The sequence below is a fragment of the Eschrichtius robustus genome, chromosome 1 (assembly GCF_028021215.1).
Source record: "Eschrichtius robustus isolate mEscRob2 chromosome 1, mEscRob2.pri, whole genome shotgun sequence".
Classification (NCBI taxonomy): domain Eukaryota; kingdom Metazoa; phylum Chordata; class Mammalia; order Artiodactyla; family Eschrichtiidae; genus Eschrichtius; species Eschrichtius robustus.
In genome coordinates this window covers 81442576-81466430 of record NC_090824.1, presented here as the reverse complement: position 1 = coordinate 81466430, position 23855 = coordinate 81442576, and the positions used below count along the sequence as shown (strand labels likewise).

At 41.3% G+C, this 23855-nt stretch overlaps 1 protein-coding gene across 1 annotated transcript in view; it reads left to right on the top strand.

The window, feature by feature from the left end:
- Positions 1-2017: 2017 nt before the first annotated feature.
- The window catches only part of RYR3 (ryanodine receptor 3), a 378467-nt gene continuing 356629 nt past the window's right edge, over positions 2018-23855 (top strand). The window contains exons 1-2 of the mRNA XM_068538049.1: positions 2018-2074; positions 3642-3773. Of these exons, the coding sequence (XP_068394150.1) occupies positions 2018-2074; positions 3642-3773 (189 nt within the window). The remainder of the gene's footprint in view (positions 2075-3641; positions 3774-23855) is intronic.

Here is a 23855-nt window from a genome sequence, read left to right as displayed (position 1 = left end):
GTTCCAGTGAATAAAGATTCAAACAAGCTGAGAATGCATTACCAAAAAAAACCCCATAAATTTATAGTAGAACAAAACTTCAAAGTTGTGTTGTTTTCTCTATCAAAAAATCAATCATTTTCCTTGCTGGGGTGGTGGAAATAATGGAGATGGCAGTGCCGTCTTGGAACTGGACGTCTTGATGAAGGGGGAAGCAAGAATAGTGAAAGAGAATGAGAACGCAAGCAAGCGAGAAGATTGCATCTATAGAGTAAGATAGTCTAGTTTAGGATTTTAGAATTAGAATCATTCTAGGTTATGACAGGGAATGTTCACTAGAGTGTGTTACTAAAACAGAGCAGCAGTCATTAGGTCTAGGTGTTCTTCTTGAATAGATTGTCCACATGAACCTTGAAGTTACTTGAGATGATGGCTGAAGCAGAGTGGAGAAAGGCTGTGGGCTGGGCTTTCAGTTGTCAGCTCCATCATGAAAGTATTAACAGATCTCCTCTTACAAAACCTGGTGTACTCCACGATACCCTGGAAGAATTCTTTGCCCTTGGAAGGTAGTCAGTTACATGTGTGTTGAAATCACACAAAAATGTTTATCAAATTTCCTGATTGTCATTAAGAGTCAGATAAATGGTGGGAGAAGTAATTAGTCTGTTGATAGATTGCCAGAGAAGATGTGGAGATTGGCTATCATGTGTCTCAAACTAGAAGAGTGTTTGCACCTGAGTAGAAGAGGAATGATCTGAGTTGGCATTGGGGGATGTGAGGAGAGCGTGAGCTTCTGGGGAGAGGAGATAACAAACGTGGAAGAATTTCCAACCTTCGATTAAAGGGGCTTCCTTGGAAATGGAATCATCTGGAAATTCCCAGGTTTGCTTTAAAGCAAAGGGAGAAAGGAAGTGAGATAGCAAGAGGGGAGAAAGTATACATCAGTATAGGGATCAGTAAACTAGATAGAGCTGGTAACTGGGGGGGGCTTGCGTTCTGTGTTTCACTAGGGAGTGAGAGAATTCATGAGATGGGTTCAATTAACTCATCTTATGATTCCAAATGGTGCAAAGATTTCCGGGCCAAGCACTCCAAGGCTCCAGATGTCTGTCTGTTGAAGGTTTGTGGAGATAATAGCTGCCGTCTGGAGCGAAGGCAGGTACGTGCTACCACGCCAGGCGGTGTCTGTAGCCAGGTCAGCACGGAGCATACGGTTCCGTGTGGAAAAAAGCGAAAGTGTTTGGAGAAGAGTGAGTTTGACCCAGAGTCCCACACCCACCTGTGTCCCCCAGAGTGCTAACTTGGACAGCGCCTGTACACGGGTGCCCTTTAGGAAGTGGTTGCTGAGCCAGGACAATTCTTTTTTTTTTTTTTTTTTTTAATAAATTTATTTATTTATTTTTTGGCTCTGTTGGGTCTTCGTTGCTGTGTGCGGGCTTTCTCTAGTTGCGGCAAGCGGGGGCTACTCTTTGTTACGGTGGCTTCTCTTTGTGGCAGAGCACAGGCTCTAGGCACGCGGGCTGCAGTAATTGTGGCTCGCGGGCTCAGTAGTTGCGGCTCGCAGGCTTAGCTGCTCTGCGGTATGTGGGATCTTCCCAGACCAGGGCTCGAACCCGTGTCCCCTGCATTGGCAGGTGGATTCTTAACCACTGCACCACCAGGGAAGTCCCCAGGGTAGTTCTTTTATTTCATCAGTTGATTGGCAGCCTAGGTTGTGAGGATGTGAATTATAGCACAGGTCAATTTCAGAAGACAAAGATCCCAAGGCAGCTGGTGCAAGGTGGTTTGGGCACTTTGGGGTGGAAAGAGCATGGGAAAGGAGATCATGGAAAGAGATTCTCGAAGACACATATTGAAAAGAATACCCTGTCGAGTTTCACTCGACAGAATACCCTGTCGAGTTCGTGAAAAGTCTGGTCCATAAAACCACTCCTGTGATTTCCAGATTTTCCTGTTTTCACTGGGGAGTGGTGCGTAGGTGGGAGATATTTAGATATTTCTCAATAGGGGTCCTCTTGACATTTTGGACAGGTAAATTATGTGTTATGAGGATTGCCTCTTGCAGTACAGACCATTTAACGCCCACGGCCACTGTTTTGTAGCACCCTTCCATCAACTCAGAGTACTCCCCCACGGCCTGTGCCCCTTAGGGAGGATGGTATCACCGCTGGTTGCTGTGGGATCTGGGGGAGACCCCCCCCCGGGGAAAAACTTCATCCTTGCCAGAGATTTCCCTGAGCCCACATTTTGAGAACAGCGGTATTCTGGAGTTTTCTTCTGTCTCAATTCAAACGAAGACTGAATTCTGGCTTCACTAGACGCAGAGGCTTGAATTTATTACTGACTCAATTTAGTGATGAACAGTGACATTTCAGTGCTAGTGAAAGTGTGGAGCTTTTTTTTTATTCCCTCAGTCTTCACCTCATATGTCTGTGGTTTGTGGCTTCTCGAATTTCCCTGCTGCCCCTGGCCAATCCCTGGGCACCTACAGCCATCTTTCTGGGGCTTGGTTCTGTTGCCTCTCTTCATGTCCCACCAAGTAGAGGATTTCATTTTTCCACATGACCACGTGTGCTGTAGACACAGATGAAGAAAAACCATGCCTATTTAGTACGCCTTTCCAATACTCCACGACAGACACTAACAGCGGGGACATGGGAGTGAGACGGGCAACAGGAGAGCAATTGCTAAGGAGAAAGCTCCACCTGATGCTCCTCTGGTTACTCCTTTAACTTCATCACACCTGGAAATCTTTTTGATGTTTGCAACCCAAAGTCAGGCGGTAGTGGAGAGAGAGACTGTGGACTGACGGGTGGGAGGAGTAAGGAGGGAGGGGTTGGTAAGGAGAAGGTTTTCCTCTCCGCCTCAGGCAGGGTTGAGCACGGGGTGAGCATATTAGTGTACATGGAGGTCAGCCTCATTTCTGGACCATCAACCAGAGGAATGCCATTCAAACAAGGTGTCTGCAATTGGAGGAGGGCTGCTTTTGAGACTGGTGCCTAGGAGAAAGGTCCCCTCCTTGGGAATCCAGAGTGGCTCCCCCACTCGGCCTTCAGCATCTCCTTCCGGTCTGGCTCCTCCAGGTTTCTTTCTGTCTTCCTTTCCCATGTGTCTGACACCCATCTGCTGCCTCTCTCCACAGCCTCCTCTGTCACCTCCGGCAGATGCGTTATCACTGCGTGCACCCCCTCCCCCCGACAAAACATGTCTCTCCTCTCCCTGACATAAAATGGACTTTCCCTCCACAAATCCCACCTCCCTCAGATCTCTGCTGTTGTCTCTGTCTCCCTCAATCTCACCTCATTGTTTTATTGTTTATTTGGAGAGATCGCTTAGGTTTACTTTCTCGTTCACTCAAGTGTTGACACCAACTGCTCGCTTGGATGGTGGGCAGTTTGTACATTTCACAAGTGAGGCTCTCGCTGTGTCTTTAAGTAGTACCTCTGTTCCATGTACTTGCTCTCTGTGACCCCACCCCAGATTTGAGGAGAGTCCTAACTCAAGGGAGGAGCTCGGTTGTGCCATGGGAAGAACGAACTCTCCTTTATCTAATATTCAAAGGCATGTGCCCCTCAGCGTACCTGATAAAGGCACAGCGAGGTGCCTTGGGGGCTTGGCTCTGCGTGGGGAGGTAGCCCCCTCACTGCTCACATGGGTCTCTGTTCCCCTGGCAGGAAGATGAAGTGGTCCTCCAGTGCGTCGCCAACGTTCACAAGGAGCAGAGGAAGTTCTGCCTGGCAGCTGAGGGACTTGGGAATCGCCTGTGCTTCTTGGAACCCACTTCAGAAGCCAAGGTGAGGTTGACTGTCTGCCCTGCACCTTCCCGTCTGGCACCCCAGAAGTCGTCTAGGGGATGGGACTGCTGGGATATATGGTGGTGAGGGTGATAAGGATGGTAAGGAAGAAATGTGAAAGGACACATTTATTTTTAAAATGGGAAGCAGATCAGAACACTGTCTTTCAGTGTTCAGCAGGACACGGGGGATGCCTTGAGGTCATTGTCAGTCTTCATGGAGGAGGTTCTTTTACTACCTCCTTGTTGTTAATTCCTAGAAATCTGAGTGCGTGTTCTGTACTCCCAGCTATCGTTTTATTGCTACAGGGACTCATAGGTCCTTGGACCTGTGTTTCACAGTAAGCTCATCCCTCTCAGCTGTGACTGTGCTGAGATTGTTGTAACTGCCTGCTGTGACCCGGGGGCAGAGAGGAATGTTTGCTCTGGTCCCCGCCTGCAGGGTGGCGTGTAACATCATCTCTCCTCAGCCAGACTTTGCTTCCTGCGTTTTCAGTTGCTTTCTGCTCTTCATGAACTGTATGTCAGGTGGATCTGTGTGCCCAGTATTCTCACAGTACTTTGTAGTCCTGGAAAGACCTTTATATCAGTCAGTGTTTCCCAGAGAAACAGAACCAATAGGATCTCTCCCTTTTTCTAGATAGGTGGGTGGATGGATGGATGGGTGGATGGATGGATGGATGGATGGATGGATGGATGGATATGGATTTATTTTAAGGAACCTGGATCATGCAATTAGGAGGCTGGCAAGTCTGAAATCAGTAGGTTCAGATCAACTGGAAACTCAGGAGTTAATGCTGTCTTAAGGCAGATTTTTTTTCTCCTCCAAGAAACCTCAGTTTTTATTCTTAAGGCTTTCAACTGATTGGGGGAGGCCCACCCATATTATCAAGGGTAATCCCCTTTAAAGTCAACTAATTGCAGATGTTAATTACATCTACAAAACGCCTTCGCATCAAAACCTAGATTGGTGTTTGATTAAACAACCGAGTGCTGTAGTCTAGCCAAGTTGGCGCACAATTAACCATCACCCCTCCACGCTCAGTTTTTCTTACAGAATCTTTTTTAATTTTAAATCGGAAGATGGTTACATTTTCCAGCGAGCCCACCTGATTGATATGTCATTTCTTCATGTGAACATATACAACACAGGCACACATGCAGAGTCTGGGCAAGTCCTAGCGCAGCAGATGTGCACCGTGATAGCTGCGTCTCCCAGAAGCCCTCTCTTCTCCCTCACCCTCCTCCCTCCCGTGTAGGTCACTGATCCACGAGCACAGACGTATGTCAGTGGCATGTAGGACAGGGTCACATTCAAAGAAATGCCAGAGCAAAGAGACAAGGAAGATTTTTATCTTTTTAAAGGTCTTAGGCTTGATTTCCCTGAGGCCTTTTCTCATTTACTTTTGTTCTTAGCTAGGTTTTTTTCTTTTCATTCCCAGCAGTCTGGGATTATAGGAAAATCATTAGATTATAAGTCAAGTAGTTAATTCTCAGCCATTAGCTCATCATGTGACCATGAGCAAGTCACTCAGTCTTCTTTTCAGCTTTCTCACCTGCCAGATAAGATGCAGCCTGGTGCAGTAGAAAGAGCATTGGCCTGAATTAGAAACCCATGGTACCATTTTCTAGTCATCCATTGAGTGGATCTTAGGACGTTGGTTTAGGGCACAGCTTTGGAGCCAGACTGGCAAGAGTTTGAATCCTGTCTCCACCACTCACCAGCTAAGCCAGGGCCTTGAGCAAGGTACCTCACCTTTCTGAACTTAGTTTTCTCCTCTGCCTAGTGGGAGTTTAATAGGAACTACCTAATAAGGGCGTTATTAGGATTAAATGAATTAATACGTGTGAACCACCTAGCACATTGTAAACTCTATTTAACCACTGGCTATTGTGATTTACTCTTACCTAGACCAGATTACCTAAAACAAATTAAAGAGAACTGTATATCATAATCCAAGAATTCTTTGTATCTCACAGGTGTAAAAATAATAACCTACACCACTCATAAATACATTAGGGTTAAGACGAATCCTTCCTAACCCCTGCTTGACTAAGTGATTGTTCTTATTTTAATTTTTCATTTTAAATGTAAAACAAGATAACACGACTGAAGAATTTTTAAACAAAATAAAACGTATCATCTATAACTGTATTCCCTTGTCACAACTGTTTTCATTTTTGTTTTGCACTCTGGCCTTTGTCCACATGTACCCATATATTTTCAAAGTCGTACTCATAGTGGATATTCAGACATTCCGCTTTTTTTCTTTCATGTTTCAGCCAGTTCCATATTGCTATGTAGCCTTCGTGGTTATTTAAAAAAAAAAAAATCATGTATGTGGTTTTGTTGGTTTACTTTTGCTTCCTGGAGTAATGTCCAGGAGAAGAATTAATGATATCAGAAGGATAAACAATATTAAACTACTTTCCTAAAAGGATATACCAGTTGTTACAAGTTAACACACCCACTATCATTATGTGAGTGTCTCTCTTTTATATACAGTATGAAGAAAATGTACCATGAGGGCTTCTTACAGAAAAACAGGGTAAAGTTCCTGGAAAGGATAGAGTAGGTCTTCAGAATTTCCTGTCAACGCTCCTGAGAGCAGCCTGCTAGATGAGCCCATTTTTTGTGGCTTCAGGCTTTCCTACAACCACCTCCAACTATGCACACACCTCTTCTGGCCTGTCCCCTCCCTTTTCAGTAGATACTTCTCCTAATTTTCTACCATCAGATTTCACAACCAGCTGTGCCATTCTTAGGCTTTTGGAAACTAATATAAGCCATGCGATGAAGTGAGAAGGCGTGTGTATTCCCAAGCCTGGCACTGGGCATGAGGCACAGACCTCAAATGTCACTCTTACCAGCTGGCTACAGAGCCAAATGGTGACCTTGGGCATTCCCAGTCAAGGGTATTTCAAGCTAGTTGAGACTCAGAGAGATAAAACTGAGATGAACTCTAGGGAGAAGAAAGACAGAGAAGGAACAGATGAGATCAGGTACTTAAAAGAGATTCTCAGTATATGAGCCCTGAGAAAAAGAGGTCATATTGAAGCAAGGAGTGAGAGGGTAGAAGAATAAGAAGCAAAAGTGTAAGAATGTGAACATTTGCTATAGACCTGGAGACTTGGGAAGGTTCTTGTGACTTTGATTCCTGTTTGTCATGGCCCACCCTTCTCTGAAGGCCCCTGAAACTGCAGATATTCATTCATGAAAGCACCCTTACTCAGCTTTCCATTCTAGTGAGCACAGCTTGAGTAGTTAAAAGGTATTTTGTTTTGTAGGGAAGACTCAGGGTAAGAGCCAGAGACAAGGAAACATCGAGGGGAAATGTTGCATCTCTGTTTTATCAATAGCAGCAAATGTTTATTGACTGTCATTTTTAAGTGGAAAATGTGTTCCCAGGAATCAGGAATGTACTACTTTTCCTCTGGTTCTTATTATATCTCATCTGTGATGTATCTGCAGTGTCCTCAAGGGGGTCGTCTTTGGTTCAACTTCACATCCAGACTCATAAGATGCTGATAGACCCCAGTCTGCTCAGTAGGACAGGAGCCACAGCTTGCCTGCTGGGAAGTGTCAGGCACTCCTGCGGGAATCCTTGCAGCCCTCCAGGGGCTGCCTTCTGAATCCCCACCCAAAATGACAGCTCAAGTTCAAAGACACAAGGTCCACATCAGGCAGGTGTGGAGTCACCATGGCTTAAAACCCTCATGTACCACAGGAACCAGTGTATCTTGTAACAACTCCATAGACATAGCTTTTGAGATGCCCACGAAGGACCACCACCACTACAAGGGTCATCACACTTGGGGAAATCACAAATATAGGACTTTCTATGAGGTACTGGTGGCCTTTCCAGGCCAGAGACAGGCTACCAATCAGGGATCATTTTCACCCTAAGTAATGTTCCCTAGTAACATAATTAACGTATCAGTTTTATCAGGTTGTCCCAAGAACAAAACTGGACAATTAACTGAAGGTCAAATTCTCATGCAGAAAGAGAAAATTTCATAAGCCTTATCCCATAGGAATCTTCACTGATGACCATTACTTAACTACTGCAGCCCAACACCTTTCCAAATCCTGACTTCCACCTTCCTTAATTGTATTGTAGATCATCAAAAAGGAGGAAAAATATGGGAACTTTTTGTTTAAAATCAGTTGCAACAGACTGAGGTTTGTTTGTTTCACTGATTTTAATGATAATGAAACTGCAATTGATGAAGTGGAACAACTTACCCTAGTACCCTTCAAAAGCCAGTGTCCCATCTAAAGCCTTTGGGCTCTAGTGTCTCAGAAAAAAGTTCTACCTCTGTCAGGGAACATTGTGTCTTAAACCATGATCACATGGTTTATTCAAAATGAAAAATCCACTTTCATATCTAATTTTCAAACTGAACATTTTCAGGGAAAATTTTATTCCTATTGTTTTCACCTCCTCTTTTGAAAACTGAAAAATAGTCTGCTATGGTTTCTGAAAACTTGTATAGGTTCTCAAGACCCAGAATTAAACATTTGCGATTGTGCAAACATCATTATGTCAATGACATAAATTAGGATGGAATTCTTGGCTAAAAAACCCTTATTTTCTGTTGCTTTTATTATCTTCAGCTCAGAAAGATTTACTGTTTACTCCTAAAAAACTAAGCCTTTGCAAATTTACAGCCAGAGGCTCAGCCTGAAATTGTATACCCTTTTTTTAACTTCTGATTGTTACTTTAGTGTGTAGTATTCTCTATGGACTTGAGATCTTAGGAAAGGCCAAACTATTATAAAACTTACTTCAAAAAATTCCCTTGTCTTATAATATAAAGAGACTTACACATTAATATAAAGAGACTTAACACATCTTTTTGGTTTTTTTAACAGTTATCAAGCATCATATGCTGTATGCCATGCAATGCCGCGGTGCTTACATACTTTCTTTCATTTAATCTTTACAACCCTATGGAGCAAATATTCTCATTTACAGAAAAAGAAAGATATAACAATTGAGACAAAGTTAAATGACTTCCTGAAGATGATTCATTACAAACTCGAATCACTGACTAATTTCTATAATGCTCATCAATAAAGAGTATTATGACTCTAACTTATTTAATTATAAAGAAGCCATATTTCTTCAAGTGGTTAGATTTTAAGAATACCTGGGCAGATCTCCACACCTCTCCCACAACCTTCCTTCATGTGTCCTCTGAATGCCTGACATTCCAAAGTTAGAAATATGTATTTTGCCTAAATCAGACAGAATCTATTAAAATGCAAATGCTCTCAACACCTGACGCAATATTAAAATTTTTATAGCTAATTTTTTACAGTATAAAGATTATCATATTTTTTCCTAGAAAGTAAGTTTATAAAGGGGTGATAAGGCAGATTACTAAGTGCCTCAGTATTGAGATATAAGGCACAGAAACACTGTAAATGGGGTAGCGGGGGGGTGATCAAAACATCCATTGCATTGCAGTAGGATGGTTTACTTGTCTTTTCTCCTGCCCTCCACCATTCTGTGATCACTAAAGTCAAAGACTATACAGGCATACCTTCGAGAGACTGCAGGTTTGGGTCCAGACCACTTCAGTAAAGCAAATATCGCAATAAAGTGAGTCACAAATTTTTTTGGTTTCCCAGTGCGTTTAAAAGTTATGTTTACACTATAGTGTATTAAGGGTGTAATAGCATTATGTTCAAAACTAACAATGTACATACCTTAATTTAAAAATAATTTATTGCTAAAAAAAATGCTAACCATTATCTAGGCCTTCAGCCAGTCGTAGTAGTAACTCAGAGATCACTGATCACAGCTCACCATTACAAGTATAATAATGAAAAAGTTTGAAATATTGTGAGAATTACCAAAATGTGACACAGAGATGCAAAGTGAGCAAATGTTGTTGGAAAAATGGTGCCGATAGATTTGCTCAACATAAGGTGACCACTGACCTTCAATTTGCAAATAAAGCAATATCTGCAAAGCACAATAAAGTGGAACATAAAAAAAAAAAGTATGCCTGTATAGTACAGCAGTTAAGAAACACAGCCATGGAGCTAGAATTTCTGGGCTGGTAATTTTGGCTTCACTGCCTAATAGCTTTATGACCATGGTTCAAATGACTTCTCTCTCTTTGCCTCAGTTTCTTCATCTTTAAAACTGTTCCCATCTCATAGGATTTTCATGAAGATTTAATAACAAGGGTTTATAATTGTAAAGTACTTACCTAGGGCCTGGCACATCCAAACTGCTATTTAAGCAATAGCATTTATTATCCCCAGCAGAGGGTCAGACACATATTAGGTCCTCAGGAACGGGTGTTTTATTCAGTTAAGTTACCCGTGTACTGAATTAATTAATTAAAAGGCCTGGATTTGAGGATCAGCAGGACATTTGTGACCTTGAAAGTGACATATAAAGGAGAGTCAGAGAGAGTAAGTTAGATAAAAAGGATTAAGCAATATGCGAATGGTTTTAAAAAGTAAGATGAATTAGTGGGATGTAGATTTTTATGTTACTGACTTCTAATTTAATTTTAATATGGTCAGAGAACATACTCTGTATGATTTCAGTCCTTTGCAATTTACTGGGACTTATTTTTCAGCCCAGCATATGGTATATCTTGAAGAATGTTCCATATGTACTTAAACAAACTGCATTCTGTAGTTGTTGAATGTAGTGTTTTATGAATGTCAAGATGAATATTCTTACTAAATTGTATCTACTTATTCTGTCAACTACTGAGAGATGTTAAAAACTGAAGATTTGCCTGTGTCTTTCTTTAGTTCTGTCAGTTTTGTTATATGTATTTTAAAACTCTGTTATTAGATGAGCACATGTTTAGAATTTTTGTTTGTTTTCTGATGAATCGGTCCTTTTCTCATTATCAAATGTAACTATTTAGCCTTGGTCTTATAATATACATTGACTGATACTAATCTAGCTGTAAACTTTCTAATGCTTACTGTTTGTGTAGTATATCTTTTTCCATCTTTTTGTTTTCAACTTGTTTATATCTTTATTTTTAAAATATGTCCCTTATAAGCAGCATAGAGTTAAGTGTTGATTCCCCCCCCCATTCTGTAATCTCTGCTGTTTTATTGGAGTGTTCAGTCCATTTACATTTATTATAATAGTTGATACTATTGGGTTTTAGTCTACTATCTTGCTATTTGTTCTGTGTGTGTATGTATACCCCTAGTTTTTGTCCCAGTTTCTCCTTTTCTGCCTTCTTTAGAATAAATCAAATATTTTTTTTAAATGTCCCATTTTATCTCCTCTGTTGGCTTTATAGCTCTACTTCTTGGTATTGTTTTTCACTAGCTCCTTTGGGGATTACAATATGAATCCTTAACTTATTACAATCTTCCATGAGTTACTATTACATCACTATCCTTATCCTTTGTGCATTATTGGCATGTGTTTTATTACTACAAGTTATATAATGTGCAATACTTTATTATTTTTGTTGCAAAGAGTCGACTGTCTTTTAAAGAAATTAAGAAAAGAAAAAAAAATGGTTTTTATAAAAATAATATCCAGGTATGTAACATTTTTAGTGCTCTTCAGGTTTTCCTTTAGATCCAGATTTCCATCTGGTAGATTTTCCTACAGCCTGAAGAATATCCTTTAGCATTTTTCGTAGTGAAGATCTGACAGAGACAAACTCACCCAGCTTTTTTTTTCCCTGAGAATGTCTTTATTTTGTCTCTGTTTTTGAAGGATATTTTCTCTGGTTATAAAATCCTGGTTTGACATTTTTCTTTCAGCACTTTAAAGATGGTGTTGTGTTGTCTTTGACCTGCTTTTATTTATTTTTTAATGAAAAATGAGCTATCATTTTATCATTTCTCTGTATGAAATAAGTCTTTTTCTTTGGAAGGTTTTAAGAATTTTTTCTTTATCTTTGATTTTCAGCAGTTTGAATGATGTATTTGAGGGTAGTTTTCTTTCTATTTATCCTGCCTAAATGTTGCTGAGCTTTATGGATCTCTTGGTTGGGTTTGTCTTTTTTTAACAATTTTGGAAATTTGACAGCTGTTACCTTTTTTTTTTTTTTTTTCTTTTGGCTGCGTTGGGTCTTCGTTGCTTCACATGGGCTTTCTCTAGTTGCAGTAAGCAGGGGCTACTCTTCCTTGCTTCTCATTGTGGTGGATTCTGTTGTTGCGGAGCATGGGCTCTAGGCACACAGGCCAGTAGTTGTGGCTTGTGGGCTCTAGAGTGCAGGCTCAGAAGTTGTGGGCTTAGTTGCTCCGTGGCATGTGGGATCTTCCTGGACCAGGGCTCGAACCCGTGTCCCCTGCGTTGGCAGGCAGATTCGTAACCACTGCACCACCAGGGAAGTCCCCGTTACTTCTTTTTTTTTTTTCTTTTTATTTAACATCTTTATTGGAGTATAATTGCTTTGCAATGTTGCATTAGTTTCTGCTGTATAACAAAGTGAATCAGCTATATGTATACATATATCCCCATATCCCCTACCTCTTGCATCTCCCTCCCACCATCCCTATCCCACCCCTCTGGGGGGTCACAAAGCACCAAGCTGATCTCCCTGTGCTGTGCGGCTGCTTCCCACTAGCTATCTGTTTTACATTTGGTAGTGTATATATGTCAGTGCTACTCTCTCACTTCGTCCAAGCTTACGCTTCCCCTGCCTCATGTCCTCAAGTTCATTCTCTACGTCTGCATCTTCTTTATTCCTGTCCTGCCCCTAGGTTCATCAAAACATTTTTTTTTCTTTTTTTTAGATTCCATATATATGTGTTAGCATACGGTATTTGTTTTTCTCTTTCTGACTTACTTCACTCTGTATGACAGACTCTAGGTCCATCCATCTCACTACAGATAACTCAATTTCATTTCTTTTTATGGCTGAGTAATATTCCATTGTATGTATATGCCACATCTTTTTTTTTTTTTTTATAAATTTCTTAGGCAGTTAACAACTTAACTTTTATAAAACACTTTCTAATTGTATTGACATTATTGTTTGTGTTACTTTTTGGAATTTACTCACTAGGATTTTTAAATTCTTTTTTTTTTAATAAAACATAGTATATTTATTTCTTTTTTCTTTTTTTTTAACATGTTTATTGGAGTATAATTGCTTTATAATGGTGTGTTAGTTTCTGCTTTATAACAAAGTGAATCAGTTATACATATACATATGTTCCCATATCTCTTCCCTCTTGCATCTCCCTCCCTCCTACCCTCCCTATCCCACCCCTCTAGGTGGTCACAAAGCACAGAACTGATCTCCCTGTGCTATGCGGTTGCTTCCCACTAGCTATCTATTTTACGTTTGGTAGTGTATATATGTCCATGCCACTCTCTCACTTTGTCACATCTTACCCTTCCCCCTCCGCATATCCTCAAGTCCATTCTCTAGTAGGTCTGTGTCTTTATTCCCGTCTTGCCACTAGGTTCTTCGTGACCTTTTTTTTTCCCCCTTAGATTCCATGTATATATGTTAGCATACTGTATTTGTTTTTCTCTTTCTGACTTACTTCACTCTGTATGACAGACTCTAACTCCATCCACCTCACTACAAATAACTCAATTTTGTTTCTTTTTATGGCTGAGTAATATTCCATTGTATATGTGTGCCACATCTTCTTTATCCATTTATCTGTCAATGGACACTTAGGTTGCTACCATGTCCTGGCTATTGTAAATAGAGCTGCAATGAACATTGTGGTACATGACTCTTTTTGAATTACGGTTTTCTCAGGGTATGTGCCCAGTAGTGGGATTGCTGGGGCATATGGTAGTTCTATTTTTAGTTTTTTAAGGAACCTCCATACTGTTCTCCATAGTGGCTGTATCAGTTTACATTCCCACCAGCAGTGCAAGAGGGTTAACTTTCCTCCACACCCTCGCCAACCTTTATTGTTTGTAGATTTTTTGATGATGCCATTCTGACTGGTGTGAGGTGATACCTCATTGTAGTTTTGATTTGCATTTCTCTAATGATTAGTGATGTTGAGCATCCTTTCATGTGTTTATTGGCCATATGTATATCTTCTCTGGAGAAATGTCTATTGAGGTCTTCTGCCCATTTTTGCATTGGGTTTTTCGTTTTTTTTATATTGAGCTGCATGAGCTGTTTGTATATTTTGGAGATTAATCCTTTGTCAGTTGCTTCATTTGCAAATGTTTTCTCCCATTCTAAGGGTTGTCTTTTTGTCTTGCTTATGGTTTCCTTTGCTGTGCAAAAGCTTTGAAGTTTCATTAGGACCCATTTGTTTATTTTTGTTTTTATTTCCATTTCTCTAGGAGGTGGGTCAAAAAGGGTCTTGCTGTGATTTATGTCATAGAGTGTTCTGCCTATGTTTTCCTCTAAGAGTTTTATAGTGTTTGGCCTTACATTTAGGTCTTTAATCCATTTTGAGTTTATTTTTGTGTATGGTGTTAGGGAGTGTTCTAATATCATTCTTCTGCATGTAGCTGTCCAGTTTTCCCAGCATCACTTGTTGAAGAGGCTGTCTTTTTTCCATTATATATTCTTGCCTCCCTTATCAAAGATAAGGTGATCATATGTGCGTGGGTTTATCTCTCAGCTTTCTATCCTGTTCCATTGATCTATATTTCTGTTTTTGTGCCAGTACCATACTGTCTTTACTACTGTAGTTTTGTAGTATAATCTGAAGTCAGGGAGCCTGATTCCTCCAGCTCCGTTTTTCTTTCTCAATACTGCTTTGGCTATTCTGGGTCTTTTGTGTTTCCATACAAATTGTGAAATTTTTTGTTCTAGTTCTGTGAGAAATGCCATTGGTAGCTTGATAAGGATTGCATTGAATCTGTAGATTGGTTTGGGTAGTATAGTCATTTTCACAATGTTGATTCTTCCAATCCAAGAACATGGTATATCTCTCCATCTGTTTGTATTATCTTTAATTTCTTTTATCCGTGTCTTATCGTTTTCTGCATACAGGTCTTTTGTCTCCTTAGGTAGGTTTATTCCTAGGTATTTTATTCTTTTTGTTGCAATGGTACATGGGAGTGTTTCCTTCATTTCTCTTTCAGACTTTTCATCATTCGTGTATAGGAATGCAAGAGATTTCTGTGCATTAATTTTGTATCCTGTTACTTTACAAAATTCATTGATTAGCTCTAGTAGTTTTCTGGTAGCATCTTTAGGATTCTCTATGTATAGTATCATGTCATCTGCAAACAGTGACAGTTTTACTTCTTCTTTTCTGATTTGGATTCCTTTTATTTCTTTTTATTCTCTGATTTCTGTGTCTAAAACTTCCAAAACTATGTGAATAATAGTGGTGAGGGGGCTTCCTTGGTGGTGCAGTGATTAAAAATCCGCCTGCCAATGCAGAGGACATGGGTTCGAGCCCCGGTCTGGGACGATCCCACATCCCACGGAGCAACTAACCCTGTGCGCCACAACTACTAAGCCGGCGCTCTAGAGACCGCAAGCCACAACTACTGAGCCTGTGTGCCACAACTGCTGAATCCTGTGTGCCTAGAGCCCATACTCCACAACAAGAGAAGCCACCACAATGAGACGCCCATGTACCACAATGAGAGTAGCTCCTGCTCACTGCAACTAAAAGAAAGCCCACGCGCAGCAACGAGGACCCAAGGCAGCCAAAAATAAAATAAATAAATAAATAAATAAATATATTTTTTAAAAAATAGTGGTTAGAATGGGCAATCTTTTCTTGTTCCTGATCTTAGAGGAAATCGTTTCAGTTTTTCACCTTTGAGGATAATGTTGGCTGTGGTTTTGTCATAAATGGCCTTTATTACGTTGAGGTAAGTTCCCTCTCTGCCTACTTTCTGGACAGGTTTTATTATAAATGGGTGTTGAATTTTGTTGAAAGCTTTTACTGCATCTATTGAATTATCCTATGGTTTTTACCTTCAATTTGTTAATATGGTGTATCACTTTGATTGATTTGCATATATTGAAGAATCCTTGCCTTCCTGGGATAAACCCCACTTGATCGTGGTGTATGATCCTTGTAATGTGCTGTTGGAGTCTGTTTGCTAGTATTTTGTTGAGGAGTTTTGCATCTATGTTCATCAGTGATATTGGCCTGTAGTTTTCTTTCTTTGTGACATCTTTGTCTGGTTTTGGTATCAGGGTGATGGTGGTCTCATAGAATGAGTTTGGGACTGTTCCTCCCTCTGCTATATTTCGGAAGAGTTTGAGAAGGGTAGGTGTTAGCTCTTCTCTAAATGTTTGATAGAATTCGCCTTTGAAGCCATCTGGTCCTGGGCTTTTCTTTGTTGGGAGATTTTTAATCACAGTGTCAATGTCAGTGCTTGTGATTGGTCTGTTTATATTTTCTATTTCTTCCTGGTTCAGTCTTGGAAGGTTGTGCTTTTCTAAGAATTTGTCCATTTCTTCCAGGTTGTCTATTTTATTGGCACATAGTTGCTTGTAGTAATCTCTCAGGATCGTTTGTATTTCTGCAGTGTCAGTTGTTACTTCTCCTTTTTCATTTCTAATTCTATTGATTTGAGTGTTCTCCCGTTTTTTCTTGATGAGTCTGGTTAATGTTTAATCAATTTGCTTTATCTTCTCAAAGAACCAGCTTTTAGTTTTATTATTGCTTTAGGTGTAAGGTTAGGTTGTTTATTTGAGATGTTTCTTGTTTCTTGAGGTAGGATTGTATTGCTATAAACTTCCCTCTTAGAACTGCGTTTGCTGCATCCCATAGGTTTTGGATTATTGTGTTTTCATTGTCATTGTTTCTGGGTATTTTTTTATTTCCCTGTTTGATTTATTCAGTGATCTCTTGGTTATTTAGTAGTGTATTATTTAACCTCCATGTGTTTTTTGTTTTTTTTTTTTTTTACAGTTTTTTTTTTTCCTGTAATTGACATCTGGTCTCATAGCATTGTGGTCAGATAAGATACTTCATACGATTTCAATTTCTTAAATTTACCGAGGCTTGATTTGTGACCCAAGATATGATATATCCTGGAGAATGTTCCATGAGCACTTGAGAAGAAAGTGTATTCTGTTGCTTTTGGATGGAATGTCCTATAAATATCAATTAAGTCCATCTGTTCTAATATGTCATTTAAAGCTTGTGTTTCCTTATTTATTTTCATTTTGGATGATCTGTCCATTGGTGAAAGTGGGGTGTTAAAGTCCCCTACTATGATTGTGTTACTGTCCATTTCCCCTTCTGTGGCTGTTAGAGTTTGCCTTATGTATTGAGGTGCTCCTATGTTCAGTGCACATATATTTACAATCGTTATATCTTTTTCTTGGATCGATCCCTTGATCATTGTGTAGTGGCCTTCTTTGTCTCTTGTAATAGTCTTTATTTTAAAGTCTATTTTGTCTGATAGGAGAATTACTACTCCAGCTTTCTTTTGTTTTCCACTTGCATGGAATATCATTTTCCATCCCTTCACTTTCAGGCTGTATGTGTCCCTAGTTCTGAAGTGGGTCTCTTATAGACAGCATATATACGGGTCTTGTTTTTGTATCCATTCAGCCAGTCTATGTCTTTTGGTTGGAGCATTTAATCCATTTACATATAAGGTACTTATCGATATGTATGTTCCTGTTACCATTTTCTTAATTGTTTTGTATTTGTTATTGTAGGTCTTTTCCTTCTCTTGTGTTTCCTGTCTAGAGACATTCCTTTAGCATTTGTTGTGAAGCTGGTTTGGTGGTGCTGAATTCTCTTAGCTTTCGCTTGTCTGTAAAGGTTTGTTTGTTTGTTTGTTTTTGATTTATTTATTTATTTTTGGCTGTGCTGGGTCTTCATTTCTGTGCAAGGGCTTTCTCTAGTTGCGGCGAGCGGGGGCCACTTCTTCATCGCGGTGCGCGGGCCTCTCACCCTTGCGGCCTCTCTTGTTGTGGAGCACAGGCTCAAGACGCGCAGGCTCAGTAGTTGTGGCTCACGGGCCCAGTTGCTCCGTGGCATGTGGGATCTTCCCAGACCAGGGGTCAAACCCATGTCCCCTGCATTGGCAGGTGGATTCTCAACCGCTGCACCACCAGGGAAGCCCCTATCTGTAAAGGTTTTAATTTCTCCGTCGAATCTGAATGAGATCCTTGCTGGTTAGAGTAATCTTGGTTGTAGGTTTTTCCCTTTCATTACTTTAAATATGTCCTGCTACACCCTTCTGGCTTGCAGAGTTTCTGCTGAAAGATCAGCTGTTAACTTTATGGGCATTCCCTTGTATGTTATTTGTTGCTTTTCCCTTGCTGCTTTTAATATTTTTTCTTTGTATTTAATTTTTGATAGTTTGATTAATATGTGTCTTGGCACATTTCTCCTTGGATTTATTCTGTATACGACCCTCTGCGCTTCCTGGACTTGATTGACTATTTCCTTTCCCTTGTTAGGGAAGTTTTGGACTATAATCTCTTCAAATATTTTCTCAGACCCTTTGTTTTTCTCTTCTTCTTCTGGGACCCCTATAATTTGAATGTTGTTGTGTTTAATGTTGTCCTATACATCTCTGAGACTGTCCTCAATTCTTTTCATTCTTTTTTCTTTATTCTGCTCTGCAGTAGTTATTTCCACTGTTTTATCTTCCAGGTCACTTATCTGTTCTTCTGCCTCAGTTATTCTGCTATTGATTCCTTCTAGAGAATTTTTAGTTTCATTTATTGTGTTGTTCATCATTGTTTGCTCTTTAGTTCTTCTAGGTCCTTGGTAAATGTTTCTTGTTTTTTCTCCATTCTATCTCCAAGATTTTGGATCATATTTACTATCATTATTCCGAATTCTTTTTCAGGTAGACTGCCTGTTTCCTCTTAATATGTTTGGTCTGGTGCGTTTTTACCTTGCTCCTTCATCTGCTGCATATTTCTCTGTCCTCTCATTTTGCTTAACTTACTGTGTTTGGGGGTCTCCTTTTTGCAGGCTGCAGGTTCATAGTTCCCGTTGTTTTTGGTGTCTGCCCCCAGTGGGTAAGGTTGGTTCAGTGGCTTGTGTAGGCTTCCTGGTGGAGGGGACTGGTGGCTGTGTGTGGTGGGTGGGGCTGGATCTTGTCTTTCTGGTCAGCAGGGCCACGTCTGATGGTGTGTTTTGGGGTACCTCTGAGCTTATTATGATTTTAGGCAGCCTCTCTGCTAATGGGTGGGTTTGTGTTCCTGTCTTGCTAGTTGTTTGGCATGGGACATCCAGCACTGGAGCTTGCTGGCCATTGTGTGGAGCTGGGTCTTAGTGTTGAGACAGAGATGTCTGAGAGAGCTCTCGCTGATTGATGCTACGAGGGGCCGGGAGGTCTCTGGTGGTCCAATGTCCTGTGCTCAGCTCTCCCACCTCGGAGGCTCAGGGCTGACACCTGGCTGGGGCACCAAGACCTTGTTAGCCAGACGGCTAGAAGAAAAGAGAGAAAAAAAGAAAGGAAAAAAAATAATAATAATAATAAAATTATTAAAATAAAAAAGTAATAATAATTTTAAAAAGAGAGAAGAAAGCAGTGAAACCAATAAACACATCCCCTGATGATAACAAGCACTAAAAAGTATACTAAGATAAACATAAAAATCAGAAACAAGTTAGTCTCAGACAGCAAACCCTAAGTCTGAAGTTGATCCCAATGTCCACCCCCTCAATTTTGGGATGATTCGTTGTCTATTCAGGTATTCCACAGATGCAGGGTAAATCAAGTTGATTGTGGGGATTTAATCCACTGCTCCTGAGGCTGCACGGAGAAATTTCCCTTTCTCTTCTTTTTTCGCACAGCTCCTGGGGTTCAGCTTTGGTTTTGGTCCCACCTCTGCATGTAGGTTGCCCTCGGGCATCTGTTCCCTGCCCAGACAGGAGGGGGTTAAAGCAGCAGCTGATTAGGGGGCTCTGGCTCTTTCAGGCTGGGGGGAGGGAGGGGTACGGTAATCATAGTTGGAATGCGAGGCGAGCCTGCGGCGGCAGTAGAAACCAGCATGAGGTTGCAACAGCCTGAGGCGCGCTGTGTGTTTTCCCTGGAAGTTGTCCCTGGATCCCGGGACCCTGGCGGTGGCGGGCTGCACAGGCTCCTGGGAGGGGAGGTGTGGATAGTGACCTGTGCTTGCACACAGGATTCTTGGTGGCTGCAGCAGCAGCCTTAGCATTTCTTGCCCGTCTCTGGTGTCCTCGCTGATAGCCACAGCTCTCACCTGTCTCTGGAGCTCGTTTAGTCAGTGCTCTGCCTTCTGTGTGCAGACAGGGAAGGAATCCTCTCTCCTCGCGCACTCTGAAACAATGGTCTCTTGCTTCTTAGGCAGGTCCAGACTTCTTCCCGGACTCCCTCCCAGCTAGCTGTGGCGTACTAGCCCCTTCAGGCTGTGTTCATGCAGCCAACCCCAGTCCTCTCCCTGGGATCTGACCTCCGAAGCCCAAGCCTCAGCTCCCAGCCCCCACCCGCCCTTGCCAGTGAGCAGACAAGCCTCTCAGGCTGGTGAGTGCTGGTCGGCACCAGTCCTCTATGCGGGAATCTCTGCACTTTGCCCTCTGCACCCCTATTGCTGCACTCTCCTCCATGGCTCTTAACTTACCCCCCGCCCAACCCCTGTCTCCACCAGTGAAGGGGCTTCCTAGTGTTTGGAAACTTTTCCTACTTCACAGCTCCCTCCCAGAGGTGCAGGTCCTGTCCCTATTCTTTTGTCTCTGTTTTTTCCTTCTTCTTTTGCCCTACCCATGTACGTGGGGATTTTCTTGCCTTTTGGGAAGTCTGAGGTCTTCTGCCAGTGTTCAGTAGGTGTTCTGTAGGAGTTGTTCCACATGTAGATGTATTTTTGATGTATTTGTGGGTATAAGGTGATCTCCATGTCTTACTCCTCCACCATCTTGAAGGTCCCGCATTACTTCTTAAAATACTTATTTTGCCACACTTATTCTCTCCTTCTGGGACTCCAATTACGTATACATTAAACCATTTTATGTTGTTCCATAGGCCACTAAAACTCAGTTCATTTTTTTCAACTATATTTCTCTCTGGGCTTCAGTTTGAATAATTCCTATTGACTTATTTTTGTTTCTTGATTCTTTAATTTAAAAGTGCCTTTAACTCTCTCCAGTGAATTTACTTCAGATACTGTATTTTTTTAATTACAAAATTTTCAGTAGTTTATTTCTAAGGTTTACGTATTCTCATTCTCATCTCCCATTGTTCTTATTTTTTTCTGATAAATTCATTAACATTTATTATAGTTATTTTAAATCCTGCCTACTAATGCCAGTATATGGGTTGCCTGTGGACCTGCTCCTTATGACTGGTTTTTCCTTTGATTGTGAGTCACGTTTTCCTATTTCTTTGCATGTCTAGTAATTTTTATTGTATACTGAAGATTGTAGGTGATATTTTGGAGTTATTTTGTTTTCACTTTTCTTTCCCTAAAGAGTATTGTATTTTGTTGTAGCAGGCAATTAAATTACTGGTGGAGCTCCTTGATCTTCTGGAGCCTTGGTCTATTTTAGTTTTGCATTTAGTTTTAAGATACAGTCGTTAGTCTTGGGATGTAGCCCATCTGGGTTTTAAGGAAAATCCTGAAGTGTTTCCTAACCCCATCTAGATAGTTAGGCTTGATCACCAAATTCTGACACTCCAAAACCAGGTAGCTACTGAAACCTTCCTTCCTTTTAAGCATTCCAGCTGTTCCTTTCCATTGGATACTTGGAGTGCTGCGCTGTACAGTTGATGAGTGGGCCAGAATTTGAGGGGCATTTTTATGCCGATTTGGGGTTCTCATATACGGTGGTTCCCTCCTTTTTCCACATTCTCCTCTTCAATTTCCTGACATTCCAACAACCCCAGACTCAGGCCTCTGACTCCACAGCAGCTTTTTTTCTTGCCATCAATCCCCCGTAAGATCCATAAACAAGGGAGTGCCCTCAGGGGAAATTGTAACTAAATGTGCATATCACCTACTTGGCTTCCCTTCTTTCAAGAGTCATATTTTTCCCTCCGGCTTTAGATTGCTCTCCAGTACCTTCAAACAGTTATCTTTTTAATGTTTTTCCAAAATTTATAATTGTTATTGTCAGGAAGATTATTCTGCCGTAAGCTTCTCCACTGTTCCCTGAACCAGAACCTCTTCAGTGAGTGTTCACTGCTCTGTGAAGCAGCTGAGAGCTAAAAGGAAGAAGAGAAAATGGTGTTGAAGCAAAATCTGGGTTATAAAGAAGGAGTTTCCATGATGAGAGAGACAGGCATGTTTTAGGCAGAGAAAAAGGAGGCCGTAGAGAAGGAGAGACTGAAGCCATAAGAAAAAAAAAAAAAAAAAAGGCGGGGAGGGGGGACTAACATATGGCACTGTTAGTGAGGGGATTAACTGAGAACAGCTTCGGCATATGCAAAAGAGAAGAGGCGAGGGCACAGGTTTTAACGTAGCAAAGATGGGAGTTGAACACAAACGGGCTGATTGTCAGGGGAAAACATGAACTTGTGGAAACTGTATAGGTCCTTCATATGTAAAAAGGACATGAATAGACAGGGATTAAATTGACTTCAGGTGTGGTTAATGGGACATATAGGGTGGTGAAGGGATCAGAGTGGGAGGAGTCAAGTGTAACTCTAGAGTTACAGGCTTTAGCTGCCTATGGATGACATGTTGTTTAGTGAAATAGGGTATATGGGAGAAGGAAAGTGTTAGGACAGATAGTGCTTATGAACTGAATTTGGGGCATATTGAATTCAAAAGACCTGGAAAACATCCAAGAGGACATTTTGATAGGCATCTGGATGTATGGATCAGAGAGGTTGGAATGGAGAATATTTAGGAGATATTGGCTTAAGGATAGCCAATCAAGCTTTGGGAGTGGAAAAAATATGGATTAAGAAGGGAAGAGAAGAGGGCTTGGAAAATGTAGATATTTAAAGATGAGTAGAGGGAGAGAAACACAGCACAGAGGAGGAGGAGGAGAAACCTAAGAGATCAGAGGGAAAATAGGCATTGACAATGTCATAGAAGCCACAGAAATCACGGGAAGAGTGTCAAGAAGGAGTATGGTCAGTAGGGTAGAATGTCACTTGGAGGCAAGGTAATGTGAGTTTGGAATGTGTCCATTAGATGTAGTGACACGGAGGCCAATGGCAGTCTTGGTGAGAGCTTGCTCAGTGGGGCGACAAGGGCAGAGCCAGTTTAGCCGAGGTGGAATGCAAGCAGAAAATAAGAAAATAAAGACAAAATAAAGACAGCCAGTGCAGAAATCTCTGAAAGAGAGAGTGATGGCTGGAGAGGGTCAGAGGATGGAAGGATTTTTGTAATAGAAAAGACTTAAGTGTGTTTAAGACTTAAGCATGTTCCCATGCTGATGGAAAGGTACAACTGGGGAAAGAGAAGAAAGAGATGCAGGAGAGGGGAGGGATGGTTTAGTGTGCAAGTTGCTGATACAGTGCAAAGGGCTGGTATTAAGAACAGAGATGAGGAATTGGCCTTCAAGCAAGGAAGACCTCCTATTCCACTGAAGAGGAAGAAGGCAAGGCTGGGAGGAGACCTGTAGGTTTTGTGCAGAAAGTTTTGGCGAGTGAGCCGCCTAGAGGAGACTAGTGCGATTGCTGAGCGGTGTGAGGGCACAGCAGGGAGGGCCAGCTGAGGTTGGTAACCATGACTTTTCAGCGCTACCAGTTTTCTGAATTGTGTCATCTTGTGCAGCAGCCCTCCGCAGGCCCAGCGCAGGCATGGAGAAGGTGGATAGTTAAATTCTGCCAGGGTCAAAGTGTTGCCGGGTGAGTGGGGTAAATGTCAAAAGGGCAAGAGAGTTTAGGAGACTGGACCATGGAATCTTGGAATTTAAGCTGAATGAGGAAAGAACTAAAGATAGGAGGAGACTGTGTGAGTGAAAAGGATTAAGGGGTGTAAATAGTGATGAGAGTAATTGAGTAAGCAAGCCCGCTGAAAGGTGACTGCATGGTGAAATAGTGGGGTGTGTCCATCAGAGGTTTCCGAGTAGAGCAGTTTGGCTGAAACTAGGCCCCAGGTGTATGACCGTGAAAGAGGGTGACTGAACTACAGTATAGAAGATCACTGATGAAGAAGAAGCAAAATAACTGAGAAGCTGTAATATGTGGTAGATTATTCATATAGCCCATTAGTTTCCTAGGGCTACTGTAACAAATTAGCATAAACTAGGTGGCTTCAGACAACAGAAGTTTATTCTCTTACAGTTCTG